Source organism: Mobula birostris, chromosome 8 (assembly GCF_030028105.1).
Source record: "Mobula birostris isolate sMobBir1 chromosome 8, sMobBir1.hap1, whole genome shotgun sequence".
Classification (NCBI taxonomy): domain Eukaryota; kingdom Metazoa; phylum Chordata; class Chondrichthyes; order Myliobatiformes; family Myliobatidae; genus Mobula; species Mobula birostris.
In genome coordinates this window covers 93,783,174-93,796,715 of record NC_092377.1, presented here as the reverse complement: position 1 = coordinate 93,796,715, position 13,542 = coordinate 93,783,174, and the positions used below count along the sequence as shown (strand labels likewise).

Here is a 13,542-nt window from a genome sequence, read left to right as displayed (position 1 = left end):
ATCCATCTCAAATTGTAGCCCTCAAATGACATTTTAGATTTGTCCATCCATGCTCTTGTTCTTTCCTGATGCTTTTCCAAACACTTCACATCCTTTGAAACAATTTTTAAGAGTTCCTTTTGATGACTATGCTCAATTTTTATTTTGTCTTGTATGGTTTATTATCCAAAGCAATCACAGTAAATCAGGTTGCAGGCATTCTGCCTTTTATCTTTCTAATTAATTCTAATCTCTAGCTGATAATTGAATTTTATTGGCTGAACTCAGCTGAGATACCTTTTGAACTAATAATTTCTTTTTGTATCTTGAAAGTACTTTTTGGCGCAAAGACATAGTAAATTCGTAGTGATTTGTGCCCTATTTCTGGTATGTGATTTGGATGTTTGATCTTTTGCTTTTTAGACTTTGAGCTACAATTCTAAATTTCCTGTTAACTAATGCTAGCTCTTCACAGCTGAACTTTTTTGTTGCAGCTATGTGATGATGTTGCCAAACAAGCGGCAAGCCCTGGTCGAATTCCAAGATTTGCAGAGTGCCCAGAAGTGTGTTGCCTACTCTAGACGACGCTTAGTCACAATTGCAGGACACCCTGCTTACTTTAATTTTTCTACCAGTCAGCGCATCACCCGTCCTGGGGGTCCTGAAGATCCAAAGCACATCAACAATGTTCTTTTTTTGTCCATCCAGAATCCTTTGTATCCAATTACAACAGTTAAGTCTACATTTTTTTTAAACTTGTCACAGTTAATTTCACATAATTGCTCTTAATCCTTTGCAGTATGATGCACATTGAAAATTTCCTGTGGGCTGGTGTTTATCCTTCAGAATTAAGCACTTGTTCAGTCATTTTTATGTACAAGTGAAGAACAGTTGTTATGAAAAGAAATCTTAAACCTGTTGCAGTTTGCTTGCAATTTTATTATACCAATTTGTAATTTCTTTTCCTTCAGGATGTTTTGTACACTGTCTGCAATGCATGTGGACCAGTACTTCGTATCGTAATATTTAAGAAGAATGGGATACAAGCTCTAGTTGAATATCCTTTTCAGAAGTGGATAAGTGAATTGTCCAGAAGAATAACTTGGACATGTGTACAATCACCTTTGGAGTAATGGGATATGTATGTAGTAGTTTTGATTTTACTTGGGAATTGCTTCTGAGTTCTTCAGCTTGCTTAATCTATCATTGACCTGTACCTTCTGTTGTTGCCAGCTCCAGCCAAGATTTTTCATTCATTGTCTTAAGGGTCCAGTCTAGAAATTATGCAGGCTGACACTCCAGTGGCTCTACTTGGTGGGGGGGTGGGGGGGCTAAATCATCCGTGGTGTTTTTGTTTGAGTGGCTGTAAGTATTCCCATATCACTGAAGGAAGGAGAATCCATTTAATCTTAAACTTTTATCACTTGAGGCCTTTAGTGATTTATTTCTTGCTTCAAGCAAGTCAAAGGGGCATTGGCGTTCTCTGCAAAAGATTCCATACACAGGTATGCATCTGTGTAAGAGGACATGAATTAAACAGTATGGTCTCGTGTTTACTGTGTTACACATTATGCTACACTTGTTCTGTGCCCAAACCTACTCATTCCTCAGAATTCATGTTTATTGATTAACTACAGCTCTGTGGGATCAATAATGTGTTAAGATTCTCAATCGTTTGTAGCAGTTGTCCTTCATCTTAATGTTTTACTTCAGAGTAGATCTATTTTTATATAACAGTTTGTTGGGAAGGGGATGCAAACTTTTACCAGCAGTGTAAAAAATTTACCATTAAAGATTAAACAAATGTTTACTGAAATCCATATTCACTCCTTAACTCTATGCACATTTGATTCAGTCCAAAGTGCCCAGAAGGCAAAAGCTTCTCTAAATGGAGCAGATATTTACTCCGGTTGCTGCACATTAAAAATTGAGTATGCAAAGGTAACTTGAAATGGTGTTCTTTATCTAAATGACATTTCCACTCAGTTTTTCTTGCATATTAAAACATGTTTTTCATCAGCCTACTCGACTGAATGTATTCAAGAATGATAGCGAATCCTGGGACTACACTAATCCTGATTTAACTGCACGAGGTAATGTATGCCCCAATTAATTTGTAGGCTTTTAGAACGTGTGCAAGTGAGCAATTTTGTATACTATGTTAGACCTCCAGCAACAGCCCCTGAGTTTCTAATGACTGAGCTCAAAATTGGAATGACTGAGGTTTTGCTATGGTACAATTACTTTTTTCATATTTGCAATCAACTCTGCCACTGGATATAAGGAGCTTTTAAAGGATGCACCATGAATTGTACTTTCAATAGGTGTGCACAAATTGGACTGGCTGCACATTTTTTAAACAGTGAATATTGCATATCTCATTTTGGTTTAAAATGGCACAATTAATTTTCTGCCCTTGTACTACATGGTTTAGTAACAAATAATGTTCATATTTGTAGGAAAATTTAGTGTCTCGTGGTTACTGATCACCTCTAAATTCTTACTGGCACAAGCTACTATATATTGACATTATAATCAGGGACTGAATATTAAAATACATGAAGAGCTTGGGAATTTTGTATTTTGAAAAAGTTCCGTAAGAGTTTGTGTGTCATGGATAGTGATGTAAAAGGTGGTGGTTCCTGAGTGAAGCAATTATGGAAGCAAATCCTTAAGTCTGTGATTTCAGAAAAGAGCCAAGAATTTTAGTTGCAACCCATGTCATTTGAGTACTTGTGATCAATCTGAGCCACTCAACTTCTCCCTATTAAGTAATGAACATCTTTGATTTTTGTTAATGAAATCGCAACTTGCTGATTACAGTTGGGACTGTTTAAAATAAATCCTTATTTCCCTGTTCAGCTTTTACTTTGACTTGTTCCTGTTTTGTTGTTTGTTTCTTTTTAAGCTATTCTCCAGTCCGTTTTGTGAAATCAAATCTCTTCAATAAGAAGTCCAAGTATAAACAACCATATTTGCTTATAGTGTTTGGGGGTAGTGGTATCATCATTCTAATAGGATAAAGATATCTTTTATAGCTTTTTTTCTCATATTGAAGCACATTTAGTCATTATTGTAACAAAATGATATTTGTATGTTTGTACAGTAATTGCTGGTAGTCTAACATCTGTTTGGAAATGTATATTGGACAAAGGTATAGCCACCTGTCTGACCTGCAATGGATGTTTTGAAGTTCACTCGCATCACTTACAGCACTATAGCTACAGGTCACCTACATGAGCTGTACATGCAAACAAGGCTACGGCACAGAAAATCGCAGCTTTCAAAGTCGCACGCAGTACTCAAGAACATTGCACTCAAAGGGGAAAAGAGAACCAAGACCTCAGTTGCAAAGATATTAAATCTTCAGAGCTACATTCACCTTCTGCAGATAAATATCGTCACTGCCGAAAGGATATTGATCTTTCTTGTCCCCTCCTTACTGGAGCAAGACATTTTCACGGGTACATCAGCGAGAGTGAGCACCACAGAGAAGAGGGGCAAGCCAGGCAAACTCAGCATTCATGCACCCTTGCCAACGAATGCCAGCACTTCGCATTTACAAATGACAGCAACCCTGCCTTCAGAAACAGAACAGACTTTTATTAATACTCAGCTCACCTAGACTGCATGCAAACACATCCTCAGGAAACTTGATCAGGAAGGACACATTTTATTTTCTCTCACCACATTCATCGGTGCACAGAGGATATGTTTGCAAAGTGCCTTCGTAAGACCCTGAGATGAAAGTCTGTGTGAATACGTTAAATGCTGTGAAATTAAATTATTAAAGGAAAGACAACTCTTGTAAATTTGAAATGAAGAGGAGAAATCCCCTTATGACTTAAACACAAAACTGGAGACTCCTGTGATTGATTGAATTTGAAGCTGGAGTAACTTGAACTTTTTGACAAATCCAGGAATCGCTGCTAGAAGGAGGACTGAGGACTGTCTGAAAATTGTTACTTCTCAAAGTTAATTGTAAAACTATGTATCCGATAGCAAATGACATTATTAAATTGGATAACATCAGTTGTACTGTAAAATGGCCATATTCTTATGCACTTAATGGTATATACTACATGCTTTTAAGACCTAAAATATGAGAATTAAGATATTTCCAGAAGGCCTAATTGATAGCACTTATGTCTGAATCAGAAATTTGTGGTTTCAAGGCCCCACTGCAAAGTTTAGAACCTGTAATGCAAGCTTACATTTTGAGGTGCTGAGAATGAATTGCACTGTTGAAGCATGTTAGTACCTTGCAGAGTTATTAGATACAAGTTCTTGTTGAGGTGGTCTTCATTCTTCAAAATAATTTGCTTTTAAGAACTCCAAATGTAGTTGTGTTCTAAATTTTACAGTGGCACCCTTATGTGTAATTTAAGGAAGTAGAGAATAGACATTAATAAGGCAAGCTCAGTGAATGGTTTACTTTTAGGAAGTGCATATGAGCTGTTTGCAGTGGATAAGGTCAGGGTATTTCAATGACTGGGTTGAGGCTGCAAGGGTGGCGTTGGAGATGAGTAATCCAGTGAGTTGTTCTGTAACAGATACCTGTATAGACGGTGGGGTAGAGAAAAATAACACATGTTCCAACTTTGATATGGAGTGAAATTGAGGTAGATTGAAGGGCTTGATTAATTGACCTAGGAAGAATAGAAAATGTCTCGTCCTGCTGGCTTGCATTGTATTTAGTATTTTTAGGCTTAGTAGGTTAATTTTTACTATACTGCATCTCTAATGCCCTACACCTGTGCAGATTTATTTGTGAACTGTTGTTTTGCAGCTACAATCTTTATTTGATTATCTTGGTTTCGAAGCATGGCTATGGAGAGAAACCAGAGTGTATGTACTAAATATAAAAATGAGAAAAGTCACTGCTGAAGCAACCTGTAAATTCTTTTGGCTTCCTATTGTCTTCATTCCTGTTGCTACAGAATGAAGATGTAGTTCTTGTTTTGCTTTTGCATCAGTCTGGGTTAGTGCTTAAGATCTTTAACACCACCTGGTCACCATTCCACCAGGGTTCCCTTATTTGGATGAAAGATTAACTGCATTGCACCAGTCTTGACATGACTCAGTTTGGTCTGATTAATTGCTATACTTTCACATCAGTGTAACAGTATCATAGCATATTTGATTCTTTTTCACAGCCTATTATTAACCTAAAACTCTTTGGTAATAAAATGTGGTGGGGTGACAAGTTATGTAAAGACATCAACTTTAAAGAACTGCCTGATTATTTGGAAAGGCAGGCTATTTTGGGTCTTAAAAGTGTTGGAAACATCACAACTGTTTTGGCCACTGATTTCTACATTATATTAAACCCTTTCTGGATTTGAGCCAAAAAGTTCAGTATTGGTTGACCAAATCCTTTTTCTTTTAGTGCTCTGGTTTCAATGCATAAATTGGATAGAAGCTACTCATGAGATTTATGATTATTGATTTCTGATTAAAGTAATACTACTTGCAATGAGTTTGAAGTATTTGAATTTGGGCAATCAATGGTGTTCTCCTGATTTAGATCCATGTGAATTTTTTAAATAACATGATGTATATTCATCTTTTTAAACTCTGTATTCACTGATTGTAAAACTGTAATGCAGGGGCGAAGTATCTCGCTTTTGCTGAATCCTCCTGCAAGTTATTAAGAAGGCCTCTTTGAAACTGCTCTATCTTGCTGTTTGAAGCTTATGGTACAAAAACAGGTACTATTTTTTTAAAATTGTATTTAATCTCTTGTAAAGTTGACAACATGCAAATGTACTTTAACTTCCTGTACAATATGATGCAAAAATATTCTTAAATGAGGTTTAAGTTTTGGCATAACTAAGCCTAATTGTTTTGTAGTGTTTTAAACTTCTCTTCCTTGTTTCCAGATGAACGGAGGCGTCAAGGACAGCCAGCCCTTCTAGGAGATCATCCCTCAACATATGGGGGTAATTGTTGATTCTGAGATTTTTAAGGGATTAGTTTTGCTTCTCCTGCCTTACCTTTAATGTGATCCATATTGAAATGAAGAATCAGTGAAATCCAGTGAATGTCACATTGCTGAAGCATGAAACTTGTTTTGTGCCAAGTCTGGAACAGGAAGTGATGGGATTTTTTAATTTGCATATGCTATTTGATAGGGCTTTTTTCTTTGCAGGATAAGTCAGTTCATAAATCTACGCAAGGGGAATTTAATTTTGATTGCAAAACTTGAATCACATTGAGCCTATCAGGTTCATAGTCAAATTTAAGTTACTGTCATCTGTGCAAGTACATCAACGCACAAGTATAATGAAAAGCTTATTTGCGGGGACTTCCGGGTCATCAAGGGAATGGCGGCGTAAGGAAAAGGTCTCTCGACAAAAAAGAAGGTAAGCTGCCCCAAAATCGAATTTAGACAAATACTTAATATTGCATAACTATATCAATAAAAGGGGCAAGGATGATGTCTAAGAACAAGATTAAAAAGTCCGCTCCGAAGGCTGATAAACATAAAGAGACGCAGCAAGGCGACGGGCCTAGCTCCCCCACGGCAAGCCAGGACGGAGTTAATGAGCAGGAATCGGTGACTCTGTCTTTGATTCTCGGAGAGATTCGCGAGTTCCGACAAGATAACAGCAAACAGCTGGAAGATATTAAAGGAGAGATGGTAAAAACTAACTCGCAGATAGATGAAGCTGAAGCGAGGATTGTTGGAATTGAAGAGAAGCTACAAAACGCAGAGGAAGTGATAGCAGAAATACTGAAGCTACAAGACCAGCTCCAGTGGAAACTAATAGATCAAGAAAGCCGCTCAAGAAGGGAAAATGTGAGGATTTACGGAGTTCCCGAAGGAACTGAAGGTAAACCCAGGTTGATGATTTCCTTCGTGGAGAAGCTGCTTAGAGAGAACCTTGATATACCGGCCGCAAAAGACCTACAGATAGAAAGGGCTCACCGCGCATTGGCACCACAGCCTCCGGCAGGCGCCCAGCCCAGATCGATTCTGGTCAGATTTCTCAGTTAACAGAACGAAGGAAGAGGTGCTTAAACGGGCATGGCAAAAGAAAGGTTTCATGTGGAGCAACTGTAAAATCAGTTTAGACCATGATTACGCACCGGGGATCCTTGCCAGAGGGAAGGAATATACGGAAACATGGAGGGTCCTGAAGGAAAACAACATCAGATTCCAGACCCTGTATCCAGCTCGGCTGAGAGTCTTTTACGACGAAGGGACAAAAACTTACGCTACGGTGGAGGAGGAGACGTTGGACCTGGCGGACTGGGGACTTCCTATTAAAGTTATCACCCAACCGGAGTCACTACTGGAGAGGATTTGGCAGAAGTCGTGGCAGTTAATGGGGCGAGGACACTCCACACGAACCAGAGTGTCACACTACAAGGAAAAGCTGCAAATATTCAGATGTGAATGTACAGAGAATACAGACTAATTAAGAGAAATGACTGAAAAGAGTAAATCGGACTTAAAGGTAAAATGAAAACTGGTAACTGAAAATAAACTAGACGGAATAACTTGAATGATAGCAATATGGTCGAGGCATAAATAGGAGAAAATTCTCTATGATTATTCAAACTGCTGAGGGCCCTCTAACACAGGGTGAAGATAGAGGTTATCCCTCTGAACTGAGGCGGGTCGGTGCTCAGGCCTCACTGTGGGAAGTCGGGAAAAATTTTCAAATGTTATACATTCAAAAATGTCTAGGGTGTGGTTATATGTCTTGGTTTACTGTTGAGAAGGGATTACTTGCTGTTTGGTTAGAAAAGGAGTTTTTTTTTCTACTAGAGAAAAATGCAAACTGAATTGGTAAAAATAATTTCCTATAATGTTAATGGGGTTTTGAATCCAATTAAAAGAAATAAGATTGTCTAAATTGAAAAAAGAGAGGGCACAAATAGCTTTCCTCCAGGAAACACATATGAACCAATCTGAACATGGAAAATTAAAAAGAATGGGCTTTAAGCATGTATTTTATTCATATAAATTGAGTCACAAAAGAGGGGTAGCTACTTTAATATCAAGTACTCTTAATTATGAACATATTTCAGAGACTAGAGACAAAGAAGGACGGTTTGTAAAAATCACAGGAAGAATAGAAGGTACAGAAATAACATTGCTGAATGTTTATGCTCCTCCAGGTTGTGAATGGTCATTTTATAGACACATTTTTGACCTAATGGTCAGTTCTCAAGGGGTAGTAATTTGTGGAGGGGATTTTAATATTAGATTAAATCCTATATTAGATTCTTCAAGAATAGTTACTCAGAATAAACCTGACTCAGAAAGTGAATTCAGTGATGGAGGAGTTGGGAATTATAGATGTCTGGAGGGAATTACACCCTACTAGTAAAGATTATACATATTACTCTTTCCCTCATTCAGCCTATTCAAGGATAGACTATTTCTTTATCTTTAATACAGATAGACTCCGGATAAAAAACTGTAATATTGCAGCAATTGATCTGTCGGATCATAGCCCAGTCTCTATGTCTCTAATCCTGGAAAGGAAAATGAGGAAAACACTATGGAGGCTAAACTCACATATACTCAATAACCCGAAAGTAATGGAGAGATTAAGGGGAGAAATCAAAGAATATCTAGACCTTAATGACACGGGAGAAACATCACCAGTGATCTTATAGGATACATTGAAAGCTGTACTGAGAGGGAAAATTATTTCCATTACCACTCACGTGAAAAAAACCAATGCACAAAAATTAGCAGACCTTCAAGGAAAATTAAAACAACTTCAAGTTGTAGATAGCAACAAAAGTAATTCAAATCTAAAACAGGAAATTAGGAAATTGCAAAGTGAAATTGATGATATTTATACGTTGGAAACTCAAAGAAATTTTCTTTACCTGAGACAAAAGAATTACGAAGTAGGAGGTAAATCAGCTAGATTATTAGCATATAAATTACGAAAACAACAAGCAGACAATACAATTCATAAAATAAAGAATCCAAAGACAAAGCTTGTGGAGAGTACAATAGGGAAAATTCAAGAGAGTTTTGAAACATATTATCGAGAGCAGTACTCCCAACCCCGGGCCCCCAATGAGCCCTATATAGACAGTTTATTGAATTCTTTAGATCTACCTAAATTTACCGATTTACAAAATGAGAGTTTATTAGAACCAGTAACTGTCAAAGAACTGAACGTGGCCATCTCTAGGTTAAAGGCTGGAAAGTCCCCGGGTTCTGATGGGTTTACCTCAGAGTGGTACAAGTCCCTGAAGTCAGTTAGCCCCATTATTACTTAACACCTTTAATTGGATCTTGCAGAGAGGAGAAACTCCACCTTCCTGGAGAGAAGTGATTATTTCAGTTATTCCTAAAGAGGGTAAAGATAAACTAGGATCTGGCAATTATTGGCCAATTAGTGTTCTTAATTTAGATTACAAACTATTTGCATCTATATTAGCGCACAGATTGGAAAAGCTTTTACCTGGCCTAATCCACTTAGACCAGACTGGATTTATTCAACAAAGACAAACACAGGACAACATAAGGAGAACTCTACAATTATTAGAACAGGTTAATAAGAACGAGACAGAGACAATGGTAGTAGGATTAGATGCTGAGAAAGCTTTTGATTCAGTTAGTTGGGCATTCCTATACAGAGTGTTAGGAAGATTCGGCTTTCAAGAAAAGTTTATTAAAGTAATTCAAACTCTATATGACAGCCCTACAGCCTGAATTAAGATAAATGGGGACCTCTCTGACTCCTTCATCTTAGAGAGAGGCACTAGACAGGGATGCCCAATTTCTCCTCTCCTTTTTGCGCTATATATTGAACCACTTGCCCAACTAATAAGACAGAGCGAAATCGTAAAAGGTATCAAGGTGACAGGGATTGAACAAAAAGTGGCGTTATTCGCAGATGATGCTTTGGTCTATCTGAGTGAACCAGAAAAATCATTTATAGGATTGTTTACACTGTTGGATGACTTTGGGAAAATATCAGGTTATAAAATAAATGTAAAGAAAACGCAGGTTATGTCCCTAAATTATACACCATCCAAAAAATTGCAAGATACATACGATATTAAGTGGGAAGCTAAATCATTAAAATATTTAGGAAAGACCCTGCCGAAGGATCTTTCAACGCTGTCACAGGTAAATTATGGGCCATTAATCTCAGAGATAAAAGCAGATATGCATAGATGGAATCTTATCCCCTTTTTAAGTTTAAATTCAAGGATAAATACTATAAAAATGAATATTCTTCCTCGGTTACTGTATCTTTTCCGTACTTTACCTGTGGAAGTGGATGATAATCAATTCAGGGAATGGGACAAATGGATTTCCTGCTTCATTTGGCAAGGAAAGAAACCTAGAATTCGATGTAACACCTTACAGTTAGGGAAGGAAGGAGGAGGTATGGTTCTTCCTTGCCTGAGAAATTATTTTTATGCCTCACAGATAACCCCTCTATTATATTGGTGTAATAGGGAATATAAGGCTAGATGGAAGGAAATAGAATTTGGATTAGTTGACAGTTTTCCTCTACAGGCCTCAATAGCTGACAAAGGATTGATGGCCCAACTGGAAAAATTTAAAAACAGCTGGATAAATCTTACATTAAAAGTATGGCAGAAGGTGATTAATTCGTTTGGAATTAATAACATGTTAAAACTCTTCAGATGGTGTGCATATGATACCGAATTCCTTCCCAACAGAGGAGATAAAAGATTTAAATTATGGATAAAGAAAGGTCTTACAACCTACCTCTCATTTATAGATAAGAGTATTACAAAGTTTCCAAATCCTGCAGGACAAACATGGCCTAGAACACAATAACTTTTTTAGGTACCTTCAAGTACGAAACTATGTTAACCAGAGTTGTAGATATACAGACCTATGAACAGTAGAATTAGAATTTTTCAAGATCCTGAATTCGGCTTGCAGTTCAATACCTCGTAAATCAGTTTCTCGATTATATAATGCACTCTCCCATGCTAAAAATGTAAACACATTGTATATTAAAGAGAAGTGGGAGAAAGAAGCGGGGTTGATACTTTCAGAGGAGGCTTGGGGAAAAATCTGCAGCTTTCAGTGGTCCTCGACTAATTCTGTGACTTGGAGAGAACACTGTTGGAAAAATATTGTAAGATACTTCAAGACCCCATATCAGGAAAAATATGGAGATACAAACATGACGTGTTGGAGAAGCTCCAAGGAGGCAAATCATTTTCATATTTTCTGGGATTGCCCTAAATTAAGTATATATTGGGAAAGTATTCATAAAACATTAGTTAAGGTGCTTGGGTCCCAGATACCTCTGAACTTTGAGATGCTCTATTTGGGGCATGTGTTGTTTCTTGAACAGAAGGAAGATATAAAGTTGCTGCAGGCCCTCTTAGCGGCAAGTAAGAAATCAATCACTAGAAAGTGGCTAAATCCAATACCACCTACATTAGAAGATTGGCACAAATTATCTGGAAATATTTAAAATGGAAAGTTGACTTACTCCCTGAGAATTCAAAAAGAAAAATTTTATCAAATCTGGAATAAATGGATTGAATATATAACCCCAATGCCAGCAGACTTTAGATGACTCTCCTAATGATTTATACTGCTCTTCTCATCAACACAGTAATATTGCTAACATAAGCACCCCTAGTCTAAATGTTTACTGTTTTTGTTTTCTTTTGGAAAATAGAGAATTAATACAAGTAAAAGAAAAGATTTGGGAAAGGGATAAAAAATGATAAAATTAAGTAAATAAGTACATAGGGATTGGATAATTATGTCTGGGGGCAGGAGCAAGCATGAACAAGTTAGGATATAAACACCCACAATGGTTGTTACATAGGTTTACATACAACATTTTGGACCAGAAGAAATGGTCCAGAAGGGATTTATGGAAACTATTGTTACTATGTTTCTTAACAACTAATACCATTATTAGCCTAATAGATTAGAATTACCACTGTACATAATTATCTATTTAAGTGTCTAACTTCCTTTTATATCATCTCAATGTGTACTTAATGTATAAATATAGTTTTATACATATAAAAAAATGGAAAAGGTTATAAGTGTGGAAAAAGCACGTGATACTTGTGAATTCCTTATCCAAATAAAAATAAAATTTAAAAAAAAGAAAAGCTTATTTGCAGAAATATCACAGGTAAACTTCATATAAGCAGCATTTGTAAGAAAAAAAATTAGACATACTCTTACAAGAAAAATAAGAAGTCCTTTTTAGTGCAAAGTGATCTTAGTGGTCAGTGTCGCTAAACTCTAGTGATTAGGGTTGTGCCGGTTGGTTCAAATATGGCTAAAGGGAAGTAGCTGTTGATGAACCAGGTGGTGTGAGACCAGGCTTCCAGACCTCCTGCCTGTGATGGTAGCTATGAGACAATGGCATGGCCTGGATGGTGGGGATCTTTGGAAATGGTCTTGAGGCAGCCCTTTGTGATAGTAGAGCGATTGTGCCCATGATGTATTGGGCAGAGTAAACAGTAATGATTCCCACACTTTCCCCTTGGAGTGCTTATCCAATTTATTAGGAGTTTTTAGTTTGTTTTAACATCCTTCTTCAACCAGTGAATTTCAGATTGCTGTATAAAGGTTTTCCTTATTATATGTCAGTTTCGAGCTGATGGGGCATCAGCCATGGTTGGCAACTCGTCTAGGAGAAGGAAAACTCTGCTCTGAAACCTTGGTAGCTCCTGTGATGCTGTGATACTAAACTATTGACTCCTGCCATTCCTTTGGGTTCATCATATGCGTAGAGAGGGGGAGCTTGCTACATGGGCAACAGTTTGCTCTCGATATCATACTGCCCAGGCTTGTGTACCTAGACAGCTAGGACAGAATATCCATGGTTAGCTCTGATGGATGCCCTCACCTCACCTTGTGTATTTGGCAGTTATGTTAAATATGTCTGTCTGGCTACTGACAATAACTTTTTTTTATCCATTCTTAAACTGTAGGGTTTTAGGATATCTTACTGTTAAACTTGTAAACTGTTGCACTGTTTTAAGTTTGTTAGATAGAATTATAGATAATTCCTAGTTTATTTTGCCTCTACATAGGTAAAACTCTTTACCCTAGTGCCATGCAAGTGAATGTCCTTTGTACCCTTTCTTGGATCTTGACACCCAGACTAAAACAAAGTGCTCTATCTGGGACAGCTAGTGGCTTTGGTTTGGCATAACTTTGGTACTGTTTCCCTTTGCTAAAAGCCTCATGGATTTTGTGACAATTTTCACAACTTACCCTAATTCTTTCAAAGACTTTATACCTTGGTCTGTTTTTGTATTGCCTTTGCACTTGCACTGCTCACAGCTCACAAACAGCAAAAAGTGAATTCTCGTAATCCGTGATCTTTGCACCTAAATTCAGATCATGTCTTGGAAATATTCAGCAGGTCAGTGGACATTTTCTCTTGTTTGGAACATGCTGATAAGGACAATAGTTCATGTCTTGGGAGTTGGTTCTCCTTTGTATATCCTATAATAAGATGGGATATTTAAGTAGTGCCTCAATATTTTTGATAGTCTACACTACATGTCTTGCAATTTATCTAAAGATTTGAGCCTTCCTATTGTCTGGCTTGT

At 37.3% G+C, this 13,542-nt stretch overlaps 1 protein-coding gene across 1 annotated transcript in view; it reads left to right on the top strand.

Moving 5' to 3' along the window:
- Window positions 1–13,542, top strand: part of LOC140201492 (heterogeneous nuclear ribonucleoprotein L-like) — a 42,762-nt gene that overhangs the window by 11,448 nt on the left and 17,772 nt on the right. Inside the window, exons 3-7 of the mRNA XM_072265685.1 lie at window positions 474–711; window positions 951–1,038; window positions 1,826–1,920; window positions 2,000–2,072; window positions 5,862–5,921. Of these exons, the coding sequence (XP_072121786.1) occupies window positions 474–711; window positions 951–1,038; window positions 1,826–1,920; window positions 2,000–2,072; window positions 5,862–5,921 (554 nt within the window). The remainder of the gene's footprint in view (window positions 1–473; window positions 712–950; window positions 1,039–1,825; window positions 1,921–1,999; window positions 2,073–5,861; window positions 5,922–13,542) is intronic.